The sequence below is a fragment of the Balaenoptera physalus genome (assembly GCF_965194825.1).
Source record: "Balaenoptera physalus genome assembly, chromosome: 1".
NCBI classification, from domain to species: domain Eukaryota; kingdom Metazoa; phylum Chordata; class Mammalia; order Artiodactyla; family Balaenopteridae; genus Balaenoptera; species Balaenoptera physalus.
Genome location: NC_138882.1, coordinates 132123165 through 132148785, shown reverse-complemented (window position 1 = coordinate 132148785; position 25621 = coordinate 132123165). Strand labels below are relative to the sequence as shown.

Here is a 25621-nt window from a genome sequence, read left to right as displayed (position 1 = left end):
GTCAAGTCTTTCTCCTACTTTGACTCCCTCTGACTTTCTCTCCTGCCTCTGCATTTCAAGGCTCATGCAATATGCTGCACCCATCTGAATAATCCAGAATAATCTTCCTATTTTAAGGTCAACCCTCAATTACATGTGCAGGGTCCCTTTGCCACGTAAGGTAGCATATCCATGAGTGTAGTATTGATGGGGACAAGGGCAGGCTTCCCGAAGATATGCCACTCTGGTATGCGAATTATTTTGAGCTAAAAACAATCCAGGCCCAAAAGAACCTTTGAACTTCCCCCTTACTGCCTAAATGAAATTAAAATAGGGGGCCTGTCCCAGGAAGAAGCTGTCACCATAGTTTCTGTAGTAAAGTATTAGGCATTGTAGACAGGGAGGAACCTAGCAAAGCCCATTTGATCAAAGTGCCTCATTGTCTTAGGATGTCCCAGCAAACATGTTTTTACCAAACATTAACTATTTTTGTTCTTCCTGTGAATAACTTTACTTCCCCTTGAAGCCTCAGACCCCTACCTTCTTCTCCTTAGTCCAGAGTATATATATACCTTACCTTGCCTTGCTGACTTTGGAACACTTCATACTTATATGGATTCCCTTTGCACATGTAATAAATTTGATTTTCTCCTGTTAATCTGCCTTATGCTATTTTACTTGCCAGCCAAAGGAACTAATAGGGGAAAGAGGGGAAATTTCCCCTCCCCCACCATCTCTTATCCTATTCTTAGTCCTAGGGATCAGGGCATGGTATCTTCTTGGGGGCCATAATTCTGCCTAGCACAGAGGTCTTGCATTACCCACTTCCAGGCTTACTAAGAGCAAAAACAGAGGGATTATTAGCTCTTAACAGGAAAATGGGAACCTAATCCTGAGACAGTAGAAAAGAAAATGAGGATAAATATAGGATAGTAGAATTTTATAGATAGGGAATTGGAAAATTGAACAAATTCAAGCTTGAAAGCCTAAAATTCCTTTGGGGCAGAGTGACTTGTTGAGAAGGAAAGGTCAGAGGTGGTATGTGCATAGGAAGCTCTATAGTTGATGAGGTTTAAAATCACTTTTGTAGGCAATGGGAGAAAGAACAAGCACCTGAGGGAGCAGCTGAAGTTGGAGGCCATAGAATTGACATCAGCATAAATCTACAAGTCACTGATGCCTTCTAGCCATTTTTACCTGAATACAAAAAATGAAGATAGATAATTGGATTGTTCCAAGGTAGGGGCTGAGGCAGTTAGCACGGTGGAGGCAATGAAAGGAAAAGACATCAGAGACACTGGGTGAAATGGAAAAAAGAATAATCGAATTAAAGAACCCTGGAAGCTACACTAGAAAGTCTATAAGAAAGGTTATTTGAGGGATGAGTGTCACAATATATTTGAAGAATACATGTGGTGAAAGTAAAGGAAAAAAAGAGTTGAAAAGATAAAGATTTTAGCCATAAGTAAATATATGAGTTTAAAATTTAAGAGGTGGTGCCGTTCCAAGTGATGAGGTGGCATTTATATGTCTATGGAAATGAGTTTAAAGGGTGTTGGGATCCAAAAATGTTTAGGTTAGGTTAGGCAATTGGGAGGGTTGTTCTTATGAATTTGGAAGTTAACAGTGATAATGGCAGAAGCTGGAAAAAGAAAAGCTTTGTATATCAGGATATAAAGACCACAGGGAATGAAGAGGGTAGTCAAGAAGGTCAACTGATGACAAAAATAAGGACAAGAAGAAGATGATGTAATTGGATAACTGCCTTAGGTGCCAGATCTTCCAAGCTAAATGATACTCTACTTCAAAATGGACACGATGCTGTTTTGCCCTGAGCAGTGTCATCACTTTTTTAGAGTAGGGACAAGAATATTTGGGGAAACTTATGACCAGCTTTTACCTGATATAGAAATTCTTTCATTTTAAAGTCTCTTTTTAATTCATTCTTAAACACTCCTATGGGTATTTTATCAATGTCCTAAACTAGAGCTTTATGGTTCCCCTTTCTTCATTCATTTTTCCTCATTCCAGAGCAGGATCAGGAAGCTATATTCTCAGTAATGACTTCACTAGTTATTGAGATTCACCAGAATGCTTTTAGGTGAAGTGTTTGATACGTTAATGAAGAACCAATTGGCAGAAAAAGAATTGAGAAACTTCTGAAGTCTCTAGACAGATTTTACTTTTTTGAGTCACAGCTCTTTTCTGCACATTGATACTCAATCTTTACTTGAAAACATTTATAATAAAACTCAGTAATGTCTTTTAGGATACATTATTGACATAACCAGAACATTGCCTTATTCCTGTGTACTCTCAAGGATAATATCTTTGCAGCAGCTTACAAGAGAAGATAATTCAGTTAATACACATTAGGAAGCTCACTTGACTCTGTATCCTCTACAGATTAATGATGGCCAGACATTCAATTTGCTGTAATAAAACTAAGCTGTTTAAATTTCTTTAACATTGATTTGTGCTAGACTTACATTTTGATATAACAGACTAGCTTTCATTCTCTTTTCCAAAATATATTTTCTATTAAATTATAAAAAAATTATTTCCAAAATCTTTCCCTCTCTCTCTCTCTCTCTCTCTCTCACACACACACACACACACACACACACACACACACACACAAAGTACACGTTAAGGAAAATGTTTTTAAATTTTGGAGGAGAAAAATATATTTTTCATGCTTAAAAAGATATTATATAAAGTACCTCAGTAAATAGTTTTAAATTTGCTTATAGCTAGGAAAAGACAAATGCTTTCTTATTTTACACTCCTTTCTAGTACAGACTACTTTTTTTAAACAATAGCATTTAAAAATGTAAATGAAATAAGCAGTTATAATGATCTTTAAATATTTCTAGATAAGCCTTAAACATATGTATTCACAGTTTGGCCACTTAAAATATAACCGGCATAAAACTGTGGCTGATAAGCTTCAATCTAATATCAGAAGAAAAAAAAAAAAAACTGTGTGAAAGACACACAAGGGTAAAAAAGGGTAAAGAACAATTACTGGGGGTCCTGTCTGGTGTACCCTTTAGAATTATCTGTGTCTTTTCATCTCTTTGAGCTATTTTACAACTCTGTAAGCTGAGGAAGAGGAGGATGACCAAACCTCTAGAAACTTGTTGGAGAAGACAGTGAGTGACAGATCTGTATGACAACCTTACCCTTGTTTACTGTGCTTTTCCTGGTAACCTCTCATAATTGGTTCTCCATCCTCAACACCTCCTTTTGTCTTTAGCTGAAGATGGTATTTAAGGTGATGGCTTCAGCTACTTGGGGGAGTTACTCAGTTTTCCTGGGTCTCCCCCACGTGTAGATGTTATTAAACTTTTGTTTGATTTTCTCCTGTTAATCTGTCTCACATCAATTTACTTCTTAAACCAGCCAGGAGAACCTAGAAGGCAGAGGAAAATTTTTCCTCCCCAACAACGTAAAAGCTTCTATTATATCAAAACTGTACCTACCTAATTTCCTTCATTTGTTTAAGTAAATCCTTTTGATATTTTTCAGTTGCCAGTTTTTGCTGAACAATTAGGCTCTTCTCTTTTAAGACAGCCTGCTTCTTCTTCAATCTGTCAATTTTAGTCATTCCTTTGGTCAAAAGAGTGTGCTCATTATTTAAGTTTTGAATTAATAAACGGTCTTTAGCCTTCTGTTTTTTTTCTTCCAGAAACAGAACTCTCCTCTCTTTAACTTTCTCAAGGTAGTTGGATCTGTCCTGCCAAAGTCGTTGTAAACCATTCTGAATGGTCTTATTATCTCTTGCAGTTAGTTTATGCGTAGTACATATTTTCTTATTTAAATTTTCTTGAATAGTTAATCTAACTCGTTCTTGGTCCACTTGTGCCATGCTTACAGCTGTTACTTTATTTTTATAGTTTGCCTGCTTCTTTTGTTCTGAGCAATATTTATCAATATCATAAAGTGCTTGGAGTTTCATACCAGTTCTTTGTGTTGTAAAAAACTCTCTTCTTACACTCTTCTCCAACAGCATGTCTTTTATTTTAATTACTGGTTTTTGATAAGTGGTAGAAAGTGGCTGGGTATACATAGGAAAAGAATCTTGTTCTTTTGCTTTCAATACTGCAGCATACCTCAGTGAATCTGAAGTATGTATTGGTAGTTTGAACACTGATATCCTAAAACTGACATCCAATTCTTCATCCTCAGTTTTATCTTCAGACTCTTTCTGACCTACATCACACAGCAGACAAATATAATCCATTATACAAGTGTTAAGCACAGTTTATTTTCTGTCCCAATTGTTTTGAAAGCCACATTAATAAAATTGACAAGAACCTGTTATTTACTTTATTAAGGGGCATTTTTCCCAGCTGATATTCCTTTTCAATTTGTGATTTAATCATGATTTTGTAGAGAAAAATCACTATTGGAATATTTTAACAAAGAAATGCACTGATTCCTATATTTCCTTTATTATCTCTCACAATTATTTAACTTGCACTGACTCAATAGCAGCATTTTACCTTATACTTATTACTTAATCATACATATAATTTTTACATATAGTTATTATTATCTCATATTTGCAAAGGACTTTGTAATTCATTTTACCTTATTTTTCTTAACTCTGGTGGAAACTAATAGCTGCCTTAAAAATTGTTTTTCCCTCCACTGGATACTCAAAGAAATGAAATCTCTCAGCCTCCTCTGCTATTATGTGTGGCTGTGAGACTAAGTCTTCTCTAGGACAGTGTCAGCAAAAGTTATATGTGTCATTTCTGGTCCAAGGCTATTAAGAAACAAATGTGCTTCCTCTATATTTTCTTTCTTCTTCTGACCCACTGAACAGAGATTAGGATAAAGTGGTAGAAGATGGTAGATCTACAAGGTAGAAGGACTCTGGCTCCCTGAATCACTGCTTGAAAAAGTACTCACTGACCAGGATTATCCAACTTGGACTCTTATGGAAGCCAGAAATAAAAGGGAATTATATTTGATCAATATATGTTTCTGGGTTTATTTGTTATCAGAGCCAAGCTATCCAATATAAAAACCTGAATCACATTGTTGTTCATTATTTATTTTCTGACAAATGAGTTGATGAATTTAGGATCAGGTGGTAAATACAGGTAAAAAAAGAATGCTTATTAATCTTCAGAAAAGGTGTTTCCCACGTTTGACTGATTCCCTCTCTCTATTGAAATTGAATCTCTTCTAACTCTAGTTTATGAGGGTTTCATCTTTTCTAATCTTTTAATCTTCTAATAGAAGATTCTCTTAAAGCTTTTATATGTCATAATGCCAAGTCGGATGGTGGAACATTTATGGAAGTTAAGGTGGCCATGAAGAAGGGCAGAACCTGTGGGCTAGTCAGGCAGTAGGAAAGAAGTGAACAGGTAGAATTTTCACTAGAGGCCACAGGAATATTAACATTAGAAAAGGAAGCAGAGCCTACAGCAAAGTAGAAAAACAAGGCTAGCAAGTGAAAGCCAAAGTGTCCAAAAATAAGCATTAAGAGTTTGAGTCTAAAGCAAGTCACTAGAGACTCAGAGAGAAGAAAGCCAGAATTTCAAGTCTAGAGTAAATAGGGTGTGGTCTGGAACAACTACCTAGAAAAGGTACTCTTATGGGTAAATTTAATTTTATGTGTAAACATTGACATGGGAAACCTGGCCAAGAATAAAAGATCAGGGATAGAAAACACAACACTAAAATGTTCCTAAAGGTTCTGGTTTGTGTGGAGTGAGGGAGTTTTCTCATACCACCAAGCGATGCTCTGACACAAGCTGGGTGTCCTACAATTCAACTTAATTCTGACACTACCTACCTGGAGATAGGATCAGATCCCACAGGTTAAGAGCTCAGTCCTACCAGCTTGCCCGCCCCCTTCTCTCTTTGGATGCTAATCCCAAGTCTGAGATAGGAGGGAAGGGGGCAGGGCACAACATTTAAAAGAATGCCACAGTACTTGAGGATACACAAAAACTGGTTAGAACCTACTAGGCCCAAGATGACTTAAGATTCGACTTCCAGTAGATCTTGAGCCTCATTAGACGCTCACTGTAATACATCAGCACGCTAAATGACACTCCCACAGGTGCCATGACAGTTCCGAGGCTGACCATAAAAGACCAAAAAGTGGGCAGTGGCCTAATTCTTGGAAATCGCTGCCCCTTCCCCAAAATAGTTGGAATAATCCTCCCACTTGTTAGCCTATGAAATTACCCAGCCCATAAAGCTAACAACCCTATATCCTGGGGCCTCTCGCCTTCTGAGACAGCCCACACTCTGTCTATGGAGTGTATATCTCCCTGAATAATTCTGCTTTCACTCTATTTCTGCTCGCTCTTGAATACTTTCCTGTGCAAAGCCAAGGAACCTCACTTGGTGGTCTGTCCCAAGGACTTGCCCAAGACCTGGGATGTGACCATTCTCTTGCACCCCATTTCCTGCAACAAGTCCATCTTATCATGTGTGCTTCTGACCAACCAGCTATAGATTGGAGATTCCAACAACCCTCTCCTTGTTATCAAATAATTTGCTAGAGCAGCTCACAGAACTCAGACAAACATTTAATTTAGTAAATTACTGGTTTGTTATAAAAGTATATAACTCGGGAACAACCAGAGGGAAAAGATGCATAGGGCAAGGGACTGGAAAAGATGCATAGGGCAAGGGACTGGTGAGAAGCTTCCATGCTCTCTCTCTAAGCACATCACTCTCCCTGAATCTACATGTGTTCACCAGTCTGGAAGCTCTCTGCACCCAGTCCTTTTGGATTTTTATGGAGGCTTCATTACACAGGTGTGATTGATCAAATCACTGGCCGTTGACAACTGAACTCAATCTCAAGCTACTCTTCCCTCCCCAGAGGTCAGGTTTGGGATTGAAAGTTCTAACCCTCTAATCATGTGGTTGATTCCCCTGGAAACCAGCCCCCATCCTTAGATGAGTTCCAAAAGTCACCTCACTAACATAACAAAAGACGTCTTTGTTGCTCTGCTCTCATCACTTAGGAAGTGTCAGGAGCTCTATGCCACAACTGGGGACAAAGACCAAATGTATCTTTCTTGTTATAAATCACAACATCACAGTTACCAATATGTATATGTTTGTCTCTTAATAGTTTAATGTAAGTAAGTCTTGCCTCCTTGGTGAAACTGGAGGCTCTTTGAAGATAGAAGCTGTACTTCATTGTGTATACTAACTATAATTACTTTTTAGCCAAAAATGATTGACATTTTTCTCAGTGGTTGGTTGAACATAATCCCATTAGCACTTTTAAAAACCTCCCAGTTTCCTTCTCTGCTTCAAGATATCACTCACTGCTAAACAATTCATCTTTTAAAACTAGGACTCTAATCATGTCATGCCTTCTACCCAAACAAAGGAAAACAAAACCTTCATCGTTCTTTACCCTTAAGCTTAGGATCCTATATTATAGGAAAAGAGCTCCATTTTTTTTCCCTGTACATGTGTCACATCTTTCCATCTTTGGGCTTTTGCTTATGTTATTTAATGTTTTGTCCAGTATGTTGTTTTCCCTATTTACATAAGTTCAAATTCTATGCATTTTTCAAGGTCTCCTCACATGTCACTTTTCTTTATTCTTTAAATAAGAGTGGATAGTTTTAAAATTCTCATATCACTCCCTTCCTTATAGAATTTACCACACATTTCATTTATATTAAAGCTCTATGTAGTAATTCTTAGCCATAGTAGCAAGCTAGATATAATTTCCTTAGCGGTACGGACTGTACTTTTCTTTTTTTTTTTTTTCATCCTCCATTCTTAGTATTTTGCAGAGAGTAGGGTTTTCTTTTTAGAGGGGTAGTGGGCTTAACTAAATAGTAAATGCCAATAAATATATTTGTTGGATGGATGAGTAGATGAATGGAAGAGTGAATCTGTTGCTCAAGATCAATGTCCTTTGCCTAGTGGTGAAAGCCTAAAATCTGGAGACAATTTGGCTGGATTTGAATCTAGTTCTACTATTTACTAAGTGTAGGCAAGTTATTATATTCTCTGGGCTTCAGTCTGATAACTGTGGATGATAATACCCAATTTATAGGGATCTAACAGGATTAAGTGAATTAATAAAATGAAAAAAGCCTGGCAAAGTATAATATATAATTATTAGAACAGGGCCTGACAAAGAGTAAGAACGATATGTTATTGTTTTTTCATTATATTTGATATGGAAAACAAGGAGTTTATTTTATCTCTTTAATTCCATCAATGGCATAGTGTTCAAATAGCCACATAATTTAGTAATGAGTGGGGAAAATACAGCAAAGCATTTTGTCACACCCCTCAACATCCACTGGACAGTTAACACAGAATATACAGGAAAGCCTTCTTTGTATGTATATTTTGTTTCAAAACTTTATAATTCATTTCATTCATTATAGTAAAAATAGAAGTCAAGTGATGGAAATGTTCTCATATTTCCATAACCAAATTTATATACTTGTTGGTATATTCATGCATCTTCTTCTACCCTGATACAATGAAGGAAGCATCCCTTCTTTCAGCAGAGGTCAAATTTTTTACATGTGCTTTGGTCCCATCCGCCTTTAGCTTCACTTCTGCAATTACCTTAACTTTCTCCTTTATCATCCCCTCACTACTGGATCATTCACAGCCATGTTTAAACTACCATAACCACCTCTACCACCACCAATGCAAGAACAACAACATTCCCTTGACCCTCATTGCCCTCTAGCTACCATTCCATTTTTCCTGTTCGATTTTAGAGTGAAAACTACTGTGAGAGTTGTCTCCCTGTACTATGTCCTTTTATTCACCTTTTATTAATTTTTCTATTTAACAATTTTTTATTTATATATGGATTTCAACTCTACTGTTCTCACCCACCTGTTGAAACTCTCCCTAACAAAAGCTTCTATGATGATAAATACAAAGGACACTTTTTTCTGTTCTAATCTTTCTTGAACTCTCAATGGCATTTAACACAGCTGATCATTTCTCCTTCTTGAAATCTTTTTTTTTTTCATATTTTCTGATTTACAGATTCTCTAAAGCTCTCCTGATATCCTGAAGATATCTCTTTTTTTTTCCCCCTATGTTGTCTAAAGCCCTCCTGATTTTTCTTCCAGCTTTCTGATTACTTCTTCTTAGTTTTGTTTTCAGACTCTTTCTTTTCACCAAATTTCTGGAGTTGTTGAGGACTTGATACTAGGTCCCCTTCCCATCTCTATTTTCTCTTCTGAAGTGAATCACGTTCATGGCTTTAAATATCAATCTCTATGCTGATAACTTTCAAATTTATCATTTCCACTTGGAAGTCTTATAGGTATTCTTCAAACTTGGCACATTCAAAACACATTCAATAATTAATTCCCTCTAAAATCAGCCCTTTATCTCAACAAATAACACCTAATAGCTTATTCATATTATCGATCAGTCTTGTAGAGTTTACCTCAAAAACATAGCTCAGATTAACTGATTCTGTTCCTCCATTTCCTTGCTATCACCCTAATTCAGGTTTCTATCAACTCTTACTTTGACTATTTGCAATGTCTTCTTAAGTAGTCTCTGTATTTCCCAACACACAATTTCCAACACAGTGATGAAGCCACAATAGTCTCTCGAAATTGTGTCTTTAAAGATCTATGGCTTCCATATGCCTTCATGATAAAATTCAAATTCCTTGTCATGGCCTATAAAGCCTTGCATGCTTTTATACTTGTTTACTTACCTAATATAATCTTCCAACTACAATTTACCATTTAGTTTAATATTGATTACCTCATAGGAAAGATATTACTGATCATCAATCATAACAATACAGTTAATATTTACTGAATGGTTGCTATATGTCAAATTGTTCTGAGTCCTTCAAACAAATTATCTCATTTAGTCCTCTTACCAATCTTATGAGGTAAGTACTGTACTATTTTTATCCCCATTTTCAGATAAAGGAACTGAGGCTTAAAGAAATAGTCAATATGTTGAAGTAAGATCCTAACATCTGGCTAACATCTGGCAAGAAACAAAACAAAACAAAAAAATCCTGAGGACTCTGGAGAATGTTCAAAAGCAAGTAGTTTTTAAGAGTGTGTTTTAAAAAAATCAACATTCTTACAACAGAATCCAGAGAATTACATAACATGTGCAATGCCAACAATATAACCCAAAACACATACTATTAATGAAAATTATATCATGAAAGATAGCACTTCACATAAAATACACAACTCATGCAACCACACATGCCATTTAGGCTCCTCTTTTCTGTAGTCTCTGTGAAGTGGTACAATATTAAGTAGATTGTGCTAAATTAAGGATTTATATTATAATCCCTAGAGAAAATAAATATATAATGTGAAGAGGCTCAATGAAAAATCCAACAGATTAATTAAAATGGATTATAAAATGTATTTGAATAATCAAAAAAACAGGAAAAAAGAAACAGAGAAACAAAAACTGAAGACATATACAAACCAGAGCAGAAAACAAGTAAAATGATCCTGATCTAATAAGATTAATGTCCTTAAAAGAAGAGATACCAGACAGCTTGCTTTCTCTACCTCTCCATGCACACACACTAAAACAGCCACATGAGCACACAGCAAGATGTCTGGCATGTACAAGCCAGAATGAGAGGCCTCACTAAAAATGACCATGCTAGCACCCTGATCCTGGATTTCCAGCCTCCAGAACTGTGAGAAAATAAATTTCTGTTGTTTAAGCTCCCCATTCTGTAGCATTTTATTATTGAAGCCCGAGGAGACTAATACAAAAGGAGTACCCTCTCTTCTGAATTTCTAAGCACAGTTCCCCAGCTGGTGTGATGTGGCATACTAGTGAGCTGTTAATGAATAACGGAGTGCCCAGAGACAGTGATCACCTTTGTGGAGAGTGGAGTTACTACAGCCTCTAGGCACTCCTTTGCCATAAATTTTATCTAGAGCCTTTGGAGTCAAGTGTGATCTGACACTACTCTACAGTCATGGCACTAGAAGGGGGCTCAGGAGGCTTTCCATCACTTGAAAATGTACTTGAGCAGTGAGTTACTGTGTGTGGTGTTATTTACTATTGACAAGAGACTCATGAAATAGGTGCTTAATATGGCACATAGCCCAAGGTGCGGCTGATCTGGGGTAGCGTCTCTCAAATCCAGACTACAGTCATCCCTCCGTATCCACAGTGGGTTGATGCTCATGTCCCTTACGTAAAATGGCATAGTATTTGCATATAATCTACGCACATCCTCCTGCATAATCTATAGATTACTTAAAATACCTAACACAAGGTAAATGCTATGTAAATAGTTGCCTGTAAGTAGCAAATTCAAGTTTTGTTTTTTCAAACTTTCTGGAAATATTTTTCTGAATATCTTAGATCGAGTTGGTTAAATCTGTGGATGTGGAACTGTCAGATATGGAGGGCTGACTATACACATATATCAGATATTTCAATCCATTTTTGGTTGATAAACATTTTAATGACATACTTCCTAGAAGCAGAATGGCTTTTCTTCCGTAAATTAGAGTTTCATCATAATTTTGAAATATAGGATGATATAAAAATTCAATTAGATTTGAAGTCCATTCACATTTTCACACATGTACAATCAAGGTTATACTTGTCAATGAAAGAAATGGGAAAATAAATTCTTGTACAGAATCTTTCAACTATTGGAAATGTCTGAATGATTGTAAAAAGTTTTATATTTTTATAAGTTATTCAGCCTAAATTACTTGTTATTGGAGACTATGAAGACTTAAAAATGATTATCATTAAAACTTGGTATATTAAATACCTATTGCTACTTAACAAATTATTCTAAAACATAAAGCTTTAAAACAATAAACATTTGTTATTTCAGTTTCTTTGGGTTAAAAATGCAAGAGTAGCCTAGCTGGGTTGCTGAGGCTCAGCGTTTCCCAATGATATTAAAATTAAGATGTCAGCCAGGGTTGCAGGCATCCAAAGGCTTGACTGGAGTTGGAGGATTCCATTCCAAGTCTGCTCATTCACATGACTACTGACAAAGGTCTAAGTTTCTTACTGGCTGTTGGCTGAAGGCCTCAGTTCCTTGCTGTGGGTCTTTCAAAATAACTACTTGGTATACATATGTGTTCTTCTGACATGGCAGCTGACTTTCCCCCGATCAAGTGACCTAATAGAGAGAGCCCAGAGCAGGACAAAATATCTTCTGTGATGAGTCTTGTGAGTCACATATCATCTCTTTTGCCATATTCTATTCATTATATTTAAGTCCCTAAGTCCACCCCACAAGCAGAGGAGAATTAGGCTCCACTTTTTGAAGGGAAGAGTATCAGTGGATTTGTGGACATATTTTAAAAATCACTGCATCTTGTGTAAATATTTTATGTTCATGGAATTCAAGCTCAAGTCCAATAATGAGATGGTTTTAAAGACATTATTTATAAGTTTTATATAAACTCAAAATTTGATATCTAATATTTTATATTCTATTTTTATTACTGTAATTAGATAATATAAACAATACATTTTCTGCTAATTACAAACTCTCTCTCATTTTAACCTAGCACACTTTACAAATATTATTGTTATTGATTTGTGCCATAACTGGAAGCACTGTCTTATAGCAGTGGGACAAAATCCATTCAGATAGTTTGTAAAGAATTCTGCTTGTGCTATAGCTGCCCATCTTAGCTCTTTCAGTAAGTTTTAGTTTTCAAAGGATAGGGGATATGTTATATATATCTTTATATCCTCTACTACAGTTAGCATAGTGTTCTGCATTTTTGGTATACAATTAAAAAAATTCAACTATTTATTAAATATAAGTATTTATACACAAAACTAGAATTTAAAAAATACATGTGAAATGACTTTTAAATGTATTAATTTTTCTCAGAAACAGTTTGTGTTTTATAAGGAAGTCAAGAGTTCCACTACAAGATATAAGTATAGCAGAGGGATGACCAATTTGAATTATCTGATATGTACTTTCCTCATCACGTTAACTTATTCTTTCTTTTCCCTTTTTCCCTTCTACTGACACCTTTTATCCGCTGAACAGCATTTTTGCTTCACCTATGTATTACCTGACAATGGCATCAAGGTTCTTTATTAGATCCAGCTGACAGCATTAAGAGCCAAAACAGTGACTATAATAATCTAGGAGGTTGCAAAGTGAACTTTCCATACAAGCAAGTATAAGGTCTACATGTATAACAGCTTTGTATTGGTGACATTTTCCCGGCTTCTTTTATATTATTACAAGACAGAAATAATAATCACAAAAGTCACTTATATAAAAGTTCAAATCTGTGAGGCAGATTGGTGATCTGAGCAGCTTCTATATAACCTGGAGTGACTTGATATCCAGTAAAAACTTGTCAGTAACAATAGGCCCCAAAATGGCATTCTTTTTTGTGAATTAGGGAATTGACAATAAATATAATCCAAATGAAAAGGCCTGAAGGTCACCTATCTAATATATATAAGGCAAGCAATACTATAAGGGGCATCACCTTTGAATATGAAGGGCATTCACATAAAATATTGCAAACAAACTGTCAAAATACAGTTCAAATAGAAAAGGAAAAACATGATATGAGGTAGTTTTGGTACTGCATCTCTGACCCAAACTTACCATAGGAAAATGCCTAGAGATAGATTGTTGCACATTTCCTAAACATTGCTTGACACTGTTATGGAATTAATCCTTTACCTAAACTGCTGAGTCACATAAGAAAATAATTTATATAATTCTATTTAACGCTCTTCCTTTGTATAGCAATTTTTTTTAATTTTCAGAAAAAAAATTAGAACTGGCTACTTGAATTATAGGCTTAAAAATGACAATTACTTGGCCATTGATTTAAAGAACTGTCATAAGACTGAAGAAAATAAGGTATTAACATAGTTTCTAGTTGCACATTTAATCTGAAAGACAAGAGCAGGGTATCAGAATCATGACTGGGTACACACATAGATGTTCTCAGAAACCCCTGGTTGAATTTTTAAATGACAAGAAGCTCTTTAACACTCACCATGAAATTAGTTATTATTTATGCTTCCTCCATATAAAAAGAGATGTTTAACAAATAGTAACTATTAAGAAAATAACATGAAAATCTGAAACCCAAGCAAAATTCATGCTAGGTTTTTTTTTTTTTTTAATGTTGCTAAAAAAAATAGAAAGGAATCTGTCCATTAAGCAATCCTTTAATAAAATTATGGAGTCATGTTTGGATGTCATGCCTGCCAATGATTTCTGTTCCAAAATATGTTGTAAAATGGCCTGAAGACCTTCACACTTAGAGAAACTCCATTGCAAGGAAGTCTTTTATATCTAATACATCACCCCACTTTAAAAAATAAAAATCAAGAAACACTCAGGGTCCAAATATACTCAGAAGCTTTTCTGTTTCGTTGTTTTCTCTTTCTTTTTGCAATTTCTTAAGCAGAGGGCTAAAAGAAATGCACACACACACAAAATGATGAAATGTTTAATACTGTTTTGGTAGATAATAGAGGGCATAAAATAGGTCTCTGTCTTAGTGTCTTAAAATGTCTTAGTACTTATTTTAAAAGTACATAGTTAGTTTATCATGTTGCTTTTTAGCATTCCTTTCTTTCAACCTGAAGAACTCCCTTTAGCCATTTTCTTGTAAGGCAGGTCTAGGGGTAATAAACTCCCACAATTTTTCCTCTAATATCAGGAACAAAGTAAGGATGTCATCCTGTCCAAAATAGTGTTGGAAGTCCTAGCCAGAGTAATTAGAGAAGAAAAAGAAATAAAAAGCATCTAAAATCAGAAAGGGAGAAGTGAAATTTTCCCTGTTTGCAGAAGACATGATTCTGTATCTAGAAAACTCTAAAGACCCCTCCCCCCCACACACAAATGATTAGAACTGAGTAATCCAGTAAAGTTACAGGATACAAAATCAACATACACAAATCAGTTTCATTTCTATACACTAATGGCAAACTCTGTGAAAAAGAAATTAATAAATCAGTCCTATTTATAATAGCATTAAAACAATGAAATACTAAGAAATAAATTTAACAAAGCAGGTGAGAAATCTCTACACTGAAAACATTAAGACACTGATGAAAGAAAATGAAGACACAAATACACAGAAAGATATCTCATATTCAAGGACCAGCAGAATATTGTTAAAATGTCCATACTACACAAAGCAATCTACAAATTCAGTTCAATCCCTATCAAAATCCTAATGGCATTGTTTACTGAAATAGGAAAAGAACAATGCTACAATTGATATGAAACCACAAAAGACCACAAATTGCCAAATCAACCTTGAGAAAGAACATAGCTAGAAGCATCACATGCCATGATTTCAAAATATATTACAAAGCTACAGTAATAAAAACACTAGCACACTGGCAGAAAGACTTTTAATGAATGGAGAATAGGATAGAGCCCAGAAATAAATCCATGCATATACAGTCAAATGATCTTTAACAAAGGTGCCAAGGATATACTAGGGAGAAAGGATAGTCTCTTAAATAAACCATGTTGGGAAAACTGGATCTCTACATGCAAAAGAATAAAATTGAAACCTTATCTCATATTAAACACAAAAAATCACTCAAAATAGACTAAAGACTTAAATATAAGACGTGAAACACTAAAACTCCTAGAAGAAAATATAGGGGAAATGTCATGACATCAGTCTTGACAATGATTTAATGGCTATGACACCAAAAGCACAGGCAACAAAAGCAAAAATAGAAAAATGAGATTACATCAAACTAAAAAGCTTCTGCACAACAAAGCAAACAATCAACAGAGTAAAAAGGCAACCTATGGAATGGGAAAAAATATTTGGAAATCATATGTCTGATACAGGTTTAATCTCCAAAATAAATAAGAAACTCCTACAACTCAATAGTGAAAAAAATTAATATTCCAATTTTTAAAATGGACTAAAGACATGAATAGATAATTCTCCAAAGAAGATATACCAAATGGTCAACAGACATATTAAAAAATGTTTGGGGGGGGGATAAATTGGGAGATTGGGATTGACATATACACACTACTATATATAAAATAGATAACTAATAAGTACCTACTGTATAGCACAGGGAACTCTTCACAATACTCTGTAATGACCTATATAGGAAAATAATCTAAAAAAGAGTGGATATATGTATAACTGATTCACTTTGCTGTACAGCAGAAACTAACACTACATTGTAAATCGATTATACTCCAATAAAAATTAAAAAAAAAAAAAAGAAGCATGTAGGGGGTGGTGAAAAGCCAAAAAAAAAGGTTCGATGTCACTAGTCATCAGGAAAACGTAAGTCAAAACCACAATGAGATATCACCTCATACCTGTCAGGGTCAAAAAACCAAAAGACAAGTGTTGCTAAGGATGTGAAGAAATTGGAACCCTTGCACACTGTTGGTGGCAATGCAGCCACTATGGAAAACAGTATGGAGGTTCCTAAAAAATTCAAAATAGAACTACCTCATATGATACAGCAATCCCATTTCTGGGTATTTGTCAGAAAGAACTGAAATCAGGATCTTGAAGAAATATTAGCACTCCTATTTCATTGCAGCATTATTCCCAATAACCAAAATGTGGAAACAAATGTCTGTAACAGATGAATGGATAAAGAAAATGTGACATATACAGAGAATAAACTATAAAATATACTCAGCCTTAAAAAAAAAGAAATTCTGTAATATGGGACAACATAAATGAGCCTTGAGGACATTATTCTAACTGAAATAAGCCAGTCACAGAAAGACAAATACTGCATGATTCCATTTATATGAGGTATCCAAAAGAGTCAAATTCATAGAATCGAGTGGAATGTTGTTGCCAAGGGTTGGGGAGAAGGAAATGGGGAATTACTAATCAACTGGCATAAAGTTTCAGTTAAACAAGGTGAATAAGCTGTAGAGATCTGCTTTTCAACATGGTGTCAGTAGTCAACATACTGTATTGTACACTTAACATTTGTTAAGAGGGTAGATTTCATGTTAAGAATTCTTACCACAACAAAATAATGTATTTTGTAAAAGTACAGAGTAAGACCTAATCCACAAAATGCACCTCTCCACTTTGAATTTAACTAGTGTCTACAGTGCAAACAATGATAGATATATTTCCTAATTCCTTGCTTTCACCCTTTCTTTTATATTTTTCTTCGGTTTAAATATGCAGAGACCAAAAGATATTGCCAAGTTTCAGTGCAGCAATTAGAGTAGCCAGAACAGCTAGACCTTAAGTGTTATTTAAATAAGTCCCTTTAAGTAATTCTTAGGATATCAATCTCTAAATGACCCAATTTTATGATAAGATCCAATGATACAAGCTTCAAAGTATAAATCAACAAATAGAAATGTCAGAAACCTCATAGAATCTTCAGAGACTATATACAGTTCACTGTAATGTAGATATTTAGGATTTTTAATTGCTACTTGTAGTCATATTAGAGTTCATTTTTCTCTTTTTTCTCAATACTAAATTATTAATATCTATTTCATTTCAATTATAATTCATTCTGATATGTTAATTATTCTTCTATTTTAATTTCTTTTTGGATAATTTACCTAGTAAATCCAAGACTCTGTGAGCATTTATCCAGGCTCAGATCTCAACTCTCAATTTCAGTGTTTTATTAATGTAATAGATACCAATTTCTCCCAATGGCAGCTACTTAAAATTACATATAGTCTCAATGAAGACCTTAATAGCTTCAAGCTTCCTAGAGTCATTTTGATTTATTCATCTATTAATTCATCTATCTATCCATTCTTCCATCCATCCATTCGTATTTCAGTAGCTTGAAAATTCAGTTGAAATTCAGGAATCACAAGTGTAAAATTTCTTATTCAAACTCCTTCCAGTTCTTAATTTTCTTAATTTTTCCTCTAAATTTTATCTTCCTTTTTAACTGTTTTAGAATTATTTGGTTTCTATGGATATTTTCAATCTTTCTTTAATAAAAAAGTTTTTTGTTGTTAAATGTAGCAATCAGATAACAAATATAATACATATGAAAAATGTATATTTAGCATTGAACATTTGCTGTGTGTAAGACACTTTTGTAGACAAAGGAGATGAGGCACTATGAAAGGCACAGTCTTATGGAACTTCTAGTGGGAGAAGACAGATAAAATCATAAACAAGAAAATATCAAGGAATAAGTGCTCTGATGAAAATCAATCAGGTTAAAATGACAGCAAGTCTAGTAATTATATTAGGTAGACAAGAAAGGTTTTTTTAAAGGAAATTCAATTTCATCTCAAACCTGAAAGATAATAAGGAATATGCAGTGGGAAACTTTGGGGGAAAAGAGTATTCCAGGAGAAATGAGAAGCTACTGAAAGGATACTAGGCAGGAACACACGGTCTGTTAGGGATACAGAAAGAAAGCCATTTTTGCTAGACCTCAGTGAGCAGAAGGAGGGTGGTGTGAGATGTGGTCAGAGAAGTATGGCAGGAACCAGATTAAATGGGACATTGTAGGCCACAGGAAAAATGTTTGGATGTTATTCTGAGATTTAGAGCCGTTTAAGTAGGTGAGTGATATGATGTGTGATTTCACCATGAAGAAAATGGATGTGAATGTGGACCACGAGAGGGTAAAGGAGGGAAACTGTTTTAAAGGCTACCATAGAGGCCCAAACAAGATTTGAAGGCAGGTAGGGCTAGAGTAAAAGCAATGAAGTTGCACAGAAGAGGAAAGATTTAGGATATGTTTTAAAGGCAAAGCCAATAGGGTTTGATTACAAATCAGATCACAGAGGAGAGAGGAAAAAATACAATCAAGGATGAATGTTAGCATTTTGGATTGAGGGACTGGATGGATGGTGATGCCATGTGTTGAGACAAGAAATACAGGAGAAAAATCAGATTTGGTGACCTAGATTAAATATTCTTATACGTGTTACTCTTTTTGAAGTTCATAGCTTTCATACTCAAACACGAGCTAATGTTTCACTAATGGCGTATTTAAATTCTTTATCTAAAAAAATCATTTTTTGTTAATACAATGTCATTTAAAATAGTTTATCCTAAACATAAGAAGATTATTTTGAACTAATACTATTTGCTTCTGTTTACATGATTACTAATAATACTAAGGTAAAAATTGAGGAAAATGACACCTTGTATACTTTTTATTTAATAACACCTGGTAATTTTGAGGTACAGCTACAATTTCCACAAACTGAATTATTCAACAAAGGGCAACACAATTTGTTTAGATATAGTTTACCATATGAAAAATAAATATTTGATAAAAAGAAATTATCCTTATATTTGTACTTCATACTAACTTCTCTATTTAAGAGCAAAACAACTAGACCACATTATAATCAATTTATTTTCAATTATCTCAACAGATAGCTTTACTGTCACATGAACCTTTAACACTCACAGGAACACAGACGCCAGTACCATTTGTGGTCAATGGAGCTTATCTGGTTATTCTGAATGTATTATACATTTATGAGCCACCTGTGAAGAAACAAATGGTCTAAGACTTCAGTGTAGCTATGATATGAATGTTCAAAAATGGATCTGAAGCAGCTGATCTTTTCAACAAAAGTGTCTGACATCTCAGCACAAGTGGATGGCCTTGTGTGGTAAATAGGCTTTGAGGCAGCTTTGAGTTCTGGTGAAGCAAAGAATAGGAAGGAAAGGAAAAAGAAAGTAAATGTAAAGAAAAAAGCAGAGACATCAACTTCTGTCATGCACTGTTTTCCCTGATTTGTTAGGCACATAAATGTCACTGAAACTACAGTGACAGTGGCCATTTTCTCATAAGATGAATTTTCTTAGTAACAATACAAAAGTGTCTGAGGTCTTCTGCTACCCCATCCCACTACATATATGCACATAATGTGGTATAAATGGTCTATCTAAGATATGATCCAAGATCATCATCATAATTAAAGAAGGCTACAAAAAACTGTATATCTCACATGTAACAGTTATATTGGAAACTGATTGCAATAGGATAGAAAGTTAGAAAGATGCAGAGAAATTATCTTTCCACTTAATGCCATTAATATATTTCTGAAAATTAGACATTCTGTGTGAAACTACTATCCAGGAGCCTATTTCTCTATATTCTACATGGGAAAAATTGTAATGCATTACAAGTGAACCACAAAAACCTATAATTTCCAAAAACAATCCCCTAAAAGTGATAGCAGTAAAATACATATTTATAAGCACCTTACATACTAATATGTAAAATACTTAAAATATTGTTACTTGATCATCAACTAATAAGGTTGCTTACAAATAGTTGTTTTGATTGCAATGTTGTTTCAATTGCTCCTGTTAGTGACAGCAACATCTCAGATAAACATTACCATTGTTGACATACATATGTTTTAAAAATGTTTACCTGTGACTTTTTCAAGATCTTTACTGAGATATATTTAATATACCATAAAAATTAACCATTAAACCATTAAAGTGTATAATACAATGATTCTAATATATTCAGAGTTCTGCAACCATCACCACAATCTAGGTTTAGAATATTTTTATTATGCCAAAAAGAAATGCTATAACCATTAGAGTCACTCTCCATACCCCAGCCTCCACCACCTCACCACACCTAGGCAATGACTTATCTACCTTACATCCCTATAGGTTTATATATTCTGGACATTTATTACAAATGAGATCATAAATTTGTGGTCTTTTGTGATGAGTTTCATTATTCCAAAGAACTCAATTGCAGCTTTATGATTTCTTTCCTTTTTAAGTTTGCCTTTTGTATAATTTTATAAACTTCTACTTATCTGGTAATTTTAGATAGAACAAAATATTCAAAACAATTCCATGCCTAGCCATAAACAGTGAAAACCAAAATAAACTTCTCTCTGGGCAAATGTTGGCTCAGTATTAAGGTCAAACTTTCTATAGGTTCCTGAATTACTATGAATCAGTCTTTTGATGATTATATTATTTCCCTTTACCCAGGTTCACCATTTCTGTAATCTTCTAAGGAGCATGATGCCTCTGTCTTTTTTTGTTCCAACAGCAGGATCTTAATTTGAAGATCTAAACTTCTCAACCTGATATCCTGTCAAATATGCATTCAACTTGGACCACACTGACCACACAGATCATACTAGTCCAATTCTATTGAAAAAATGCTTTGCCTCTTCCATTCTGTTGATTTCGGACCACTGGACAGTAAGAGTCACTGTTGGATAGTGATTAGGCGAATAAAACCAGGAATAAAATTAGCTGGATTTCTGAAATGCCATATCCTAGTATTTCAGAAAGTAACTTTAAGCAAGATATTTAACTTCCAAGGCCACAGTTTCTTCATCTATAAAATGGAAGAACAAAACTGCCTACTTTACAGATTAGCTGTGAGGATTGAGTGAAAAATGTTTGTCACATAGGAAGAATTTTTAAAATCTAGGTTTTATTATCTAAGCTATAAATTTCACTTTGAACTCTACAAATTCTCACTTCCTTGATGATGACAGACATTTCTAATTTACCCAAAGCCCTTTTTTCACACTCCCAGATGTTGTCTCAGAATCTAAAAACAGCACTCTAGGCAGAATGCTGCAATTAATCAGAACACACTGTGAGCCAATACACATTTACTATCTTTATCTGAGATAATAAATTTTGATTAACCTTTTATTATACAATAATTACAAATCCCTTCTGGAGCTTTTCTCTCTTTATAATATACTTGAACTACACTTATTCTTAGCCTCAAATATCTGTCACACATGACTGTTTTCAAACAAAATAAAATTCTAGATTGTGTGAATCTTAAAACTGATATTAATCCACGTTTGCAATTAATTTTTAGTTTAAAGGTAATTGTTTATCCATTTATTTGTTCACTATTCTTTTTGATATTTTCAAATGACATGTTTATTGAGATATAATTCACATACCAAAGAATATATCTTTTTAAAGTGTGCAATTACAGTAATCAAGACAGTGTGGTATTGAGGAAGAATAGAAAAATAGACCAATGGAACAGAATGAAGAGCCTAGAAATAGACCCACATAAATATAGTAAACTAATCGTTAACAAAGGAGCAAAGGCAATACAATGGAGCAAACTAGTCTTTTCAACAAGTGATGCTGGATCAACTGGGCATCCACATGCAAAAAAATGAATCTAGACACAGATTTTATGTCCTTTACAAAAATCAACTCAAAATGAGTCATGGACCTAAACTTTAAGTAAGCTTAAAGTTACTTTCTGAAATACTAGGACATGTCATTTCAGAAATCCAACTAATTTTGTTCCTGGTTTAATTCTTAGATGAAAATACAGAAGAAAACCTAGATTACCTTGGGTATAGCAATGACTTTATAGGTGCAGCATCAAAGGCACAATCCTTGAAAGGAAAAATTGATATACTGCACTTTATTAAAATTTAAAATTTAAATTTAAAATTTAAATTTAAAATTTCTGCTCTGAGAAAGATGACATCAATAGAATGAGAAGACAAGCCACAAATTTAGAGGAAACATTTGCAAAAGACATATCAGATAAAGGACTAGTATCCAAAATATAGAAAGAGCTCCTAAAACTCAACAGTAAGAAAACAAGCAACCCAATTAATAAAACTGGAAAAGATAAAAACAGACACCTCACCTGAAAGATATATAGTTGGCAAATAAACATATGAAAACATATTCAACAGCACATATCATTAAGGAATTGCAGATAAAAGCAACAAAGAGATATATTACACTCTATTAGAACTGTGAAAATCCAAAACAATGACAACACCAAATGCTGGGGGGTGGGGGGGATGTGGAGCAACAGGAAATCTCATTCATTGCTGGTAGAAATACAAAATGGTACAGCTACTTTGGAAGACAGTTTGGCAGGTTCTTACAAAACCAAACATTGTCTTACCATATGATCCAGTAATCGTGATCCCTGGTATTTAACCAAATGAATTGAAAACTTATGTCCACACAAAAACCTGCACGTGGATATTTATAGCATCTTTATTCATAATTGACAAACTTGGAAGTAACCAAGATGCCTTTCATATGGGTTTCATATGCCTTTCATAAACTGGGTACATCTACACAATGCAATATTATTCAGCACTAAAAATAAATGAGCTGTGCAGAAGATCTACAAGGATATAGAAGGCTTCATCAACACTATAAGTTAATCAGACCTAACAGACCACCCGACGACAGAATACATATTCTTCTCAAGTGGCCACATTCTCCAGGATAGACCATATGTTAGGCTATGGAACAACACCCAATGTGCAAAATGATTTGCTGAGATCATAATTGGTATTGTTTTAAAACTGTAGATCAAGTTGGAATATTGATAATATTGTGTCTCCCTATCTATGAAAACAGAATATCTCTCCAATTATTTAATTCTTTGATATTGTCCACCCTAGTTTTATAGTTTTCCTCACCAAGATATTGTATATAATATATGCATATATATATATATAGAGAGAGAGAGAGAGAGAGAGAGAGAGAGAGATAGATAGATAGATGATAGATAGATAGATAGGTAGATAGATAGATAGATAGATAGATAGATAAATTCAGATTTAGATTTTATCTATTTCATTTGGTGGGGTTGCTAATGTGAATAGTAAGGTTTTTTTTTTTTCAAATTCCGCTTCTTAATTGCTGGTATGTAGGAAATTGATAGAATTTGTACATTAACTTTTTACCCTTTAACCTTGCTATAATCACTTAATAGTTCCAGGAAGGCCTTTAAGAAAAACATTTATGCATAGAAAATAATGTTATTTGCAAACAAAATTTTATTTCTTCTTCCTTAACATGTTTATATTTCATTTCCTTTTCTTGTATTACAGCATTAACTACAATTTCCAGAGTGATGTAGAAATGCAGTGATGAGAGGGAATATCCTTGCCTTTAATCTGATCTTTGTAAAAAAAAACTAAATGGCTGAATGCATATGACAACAAGACTCATATATACACTGCCTAGAGGAGACTCACTTCAGATCTAAAGACACAAAGAGACTGAAAGTGAGGGGATGGATAAAGGTATTCCATGAAAATGGAAATCAAAAGAAAGCCAAGGAAGCAATACTTATACCAGACAAAATTGACATTAAAATATAGACTGTTACAAGAGACAAAGAAGGACACTACATAATGATCAAAGGATCAATCCAAGAAGATATAACAATTGTATATATATGTGCATCCAACATAGGAGCACCTAAATATATAAAGCAAATATAAATAGGCTTAAAGGGACATATCAAGAGTAACAGAATAATAGTAGGGGACTTAAACACCCCACTTATATCAATGGACAGATTTCCAGACAGAAAATCAATAAGGAAACACTGGCCTAAAATGATGCATTAGACCAATTGAATTTAATTGATATATATCGAATATTCCATCCAAAAGCAGCAGAATACACATTCTTTTCAAGTGCACACCATTCCAAAATCTATGGGATGCAGCAAAAACAGTTCTAAGAGGGAAGTTTATAGCAATACAAGCTTACCTTAGGAAATAAGAAAAACCTCAAATAAACAACCTAATCTTACATCTAAAGGAATTAGAGAAAGAAGAACAAACAAAACCGAAAGTTAGTAGAAGGAAAGAAATCATAAACATCAGCACAGAAATAAATGAAATAGAGATGAAGAACACAATAGAAAAGATCAATGAAACTAAAAGATAGTTCATTGAAAAGATAAATAAAATTGATTAACCTTTAACTAAACTCAACAAGAAAAAAACAGGGCCCAAACTGATAAAATCAGAAAGGAAAATGGAGAAGTTACAACTGACCCCACAAAAATACAGAAGATCATAAGAGACAAGTACAAGCACTACATGCCAATAAAATGGACAACCTGGAAGAAATGGACAAGTTCTTAGAAAGGTAGAATCTTCCAAGACTTAACCAGGAAGAAATAGAAAATATGAACAGACCAATTACTAGTAATGAAATTGAATCAGTAATTTAAAAACTCCCAACAAACAAAAGACCAGGACCAGATGGCTTCACAGGTGAACTCTACTAGACATTTAGAGAAGAGTTAACACCTATCCTTCTCAAACTATTCTAAAAAATTTCAGAGGAAGAAACATTTCCAAACTCATTCTATGAGGCCAGCATCACCCTGATACCAAAACCAGACAAAGATATTATGAAAAAAGAAAATTATAGGTCATTGTCACTCATAAACATAAATGTAAAAATTATCAACAAAAATACTAGCAAACTGGTGCTTGGTTCAAGATGGCGGAGTAGAAGGACGTGTGCTCACTCCCTCTTGTGAGAGCACTGGAATCGCAACTAACTGCTGAACAATCATCAACAGAAGACACTGGAACTCACCAAAAAAGATAACCCACATCCAAAGACAAAGGAGAAGCCACAGTGAGACATTAGGAGGGGCGCAATCACAATAAAATCAAATCCCATAACCGCTGGGTGGGTGACTCACAAACTGGAGAACGATTATACCACAGAAGTCCACCCACTGGAGTGAAGGTTCTGAGCCCCACGTCAGGCTTCCTAACCTGGGGTTCTGGCAATATAGGAATAATCAGTATTGTGAAAATGACTATAATACCCAAGGAAATCTACAGATTCAGTGCAATCCCTATCAAATTACCAATGGCTTTTTTTACAAAACTAGAAAAAAAACTTAAAAT

The 25621-nt window shown here is 34.4% G+C and overlaps 1 protein-coding gene across 1 annotated transcript in view; it reads right to left on the bottom strand.

Annotated features, from left to right (window-relative positions):
• LRRIQ3 (leucine rich repeats and IQ motif containing 3) overlaps positions 1 to 25621 on the bottom strand; it is a 245295-nt gene that overhangs the window by 15422 nt on the left and 204252 nt on the right. Inside the window, exon 7 of the mRNA XM_082421407.1 lies at positions 3465 to 4194. Within this exon, the coding sequence (XP_082277533.1) occupies positions 3465 to 4194 (730 nt within the window). The remainder of the gene's footprint in view (positions 1 to 3464; positions 4195 to 25621) is intronic.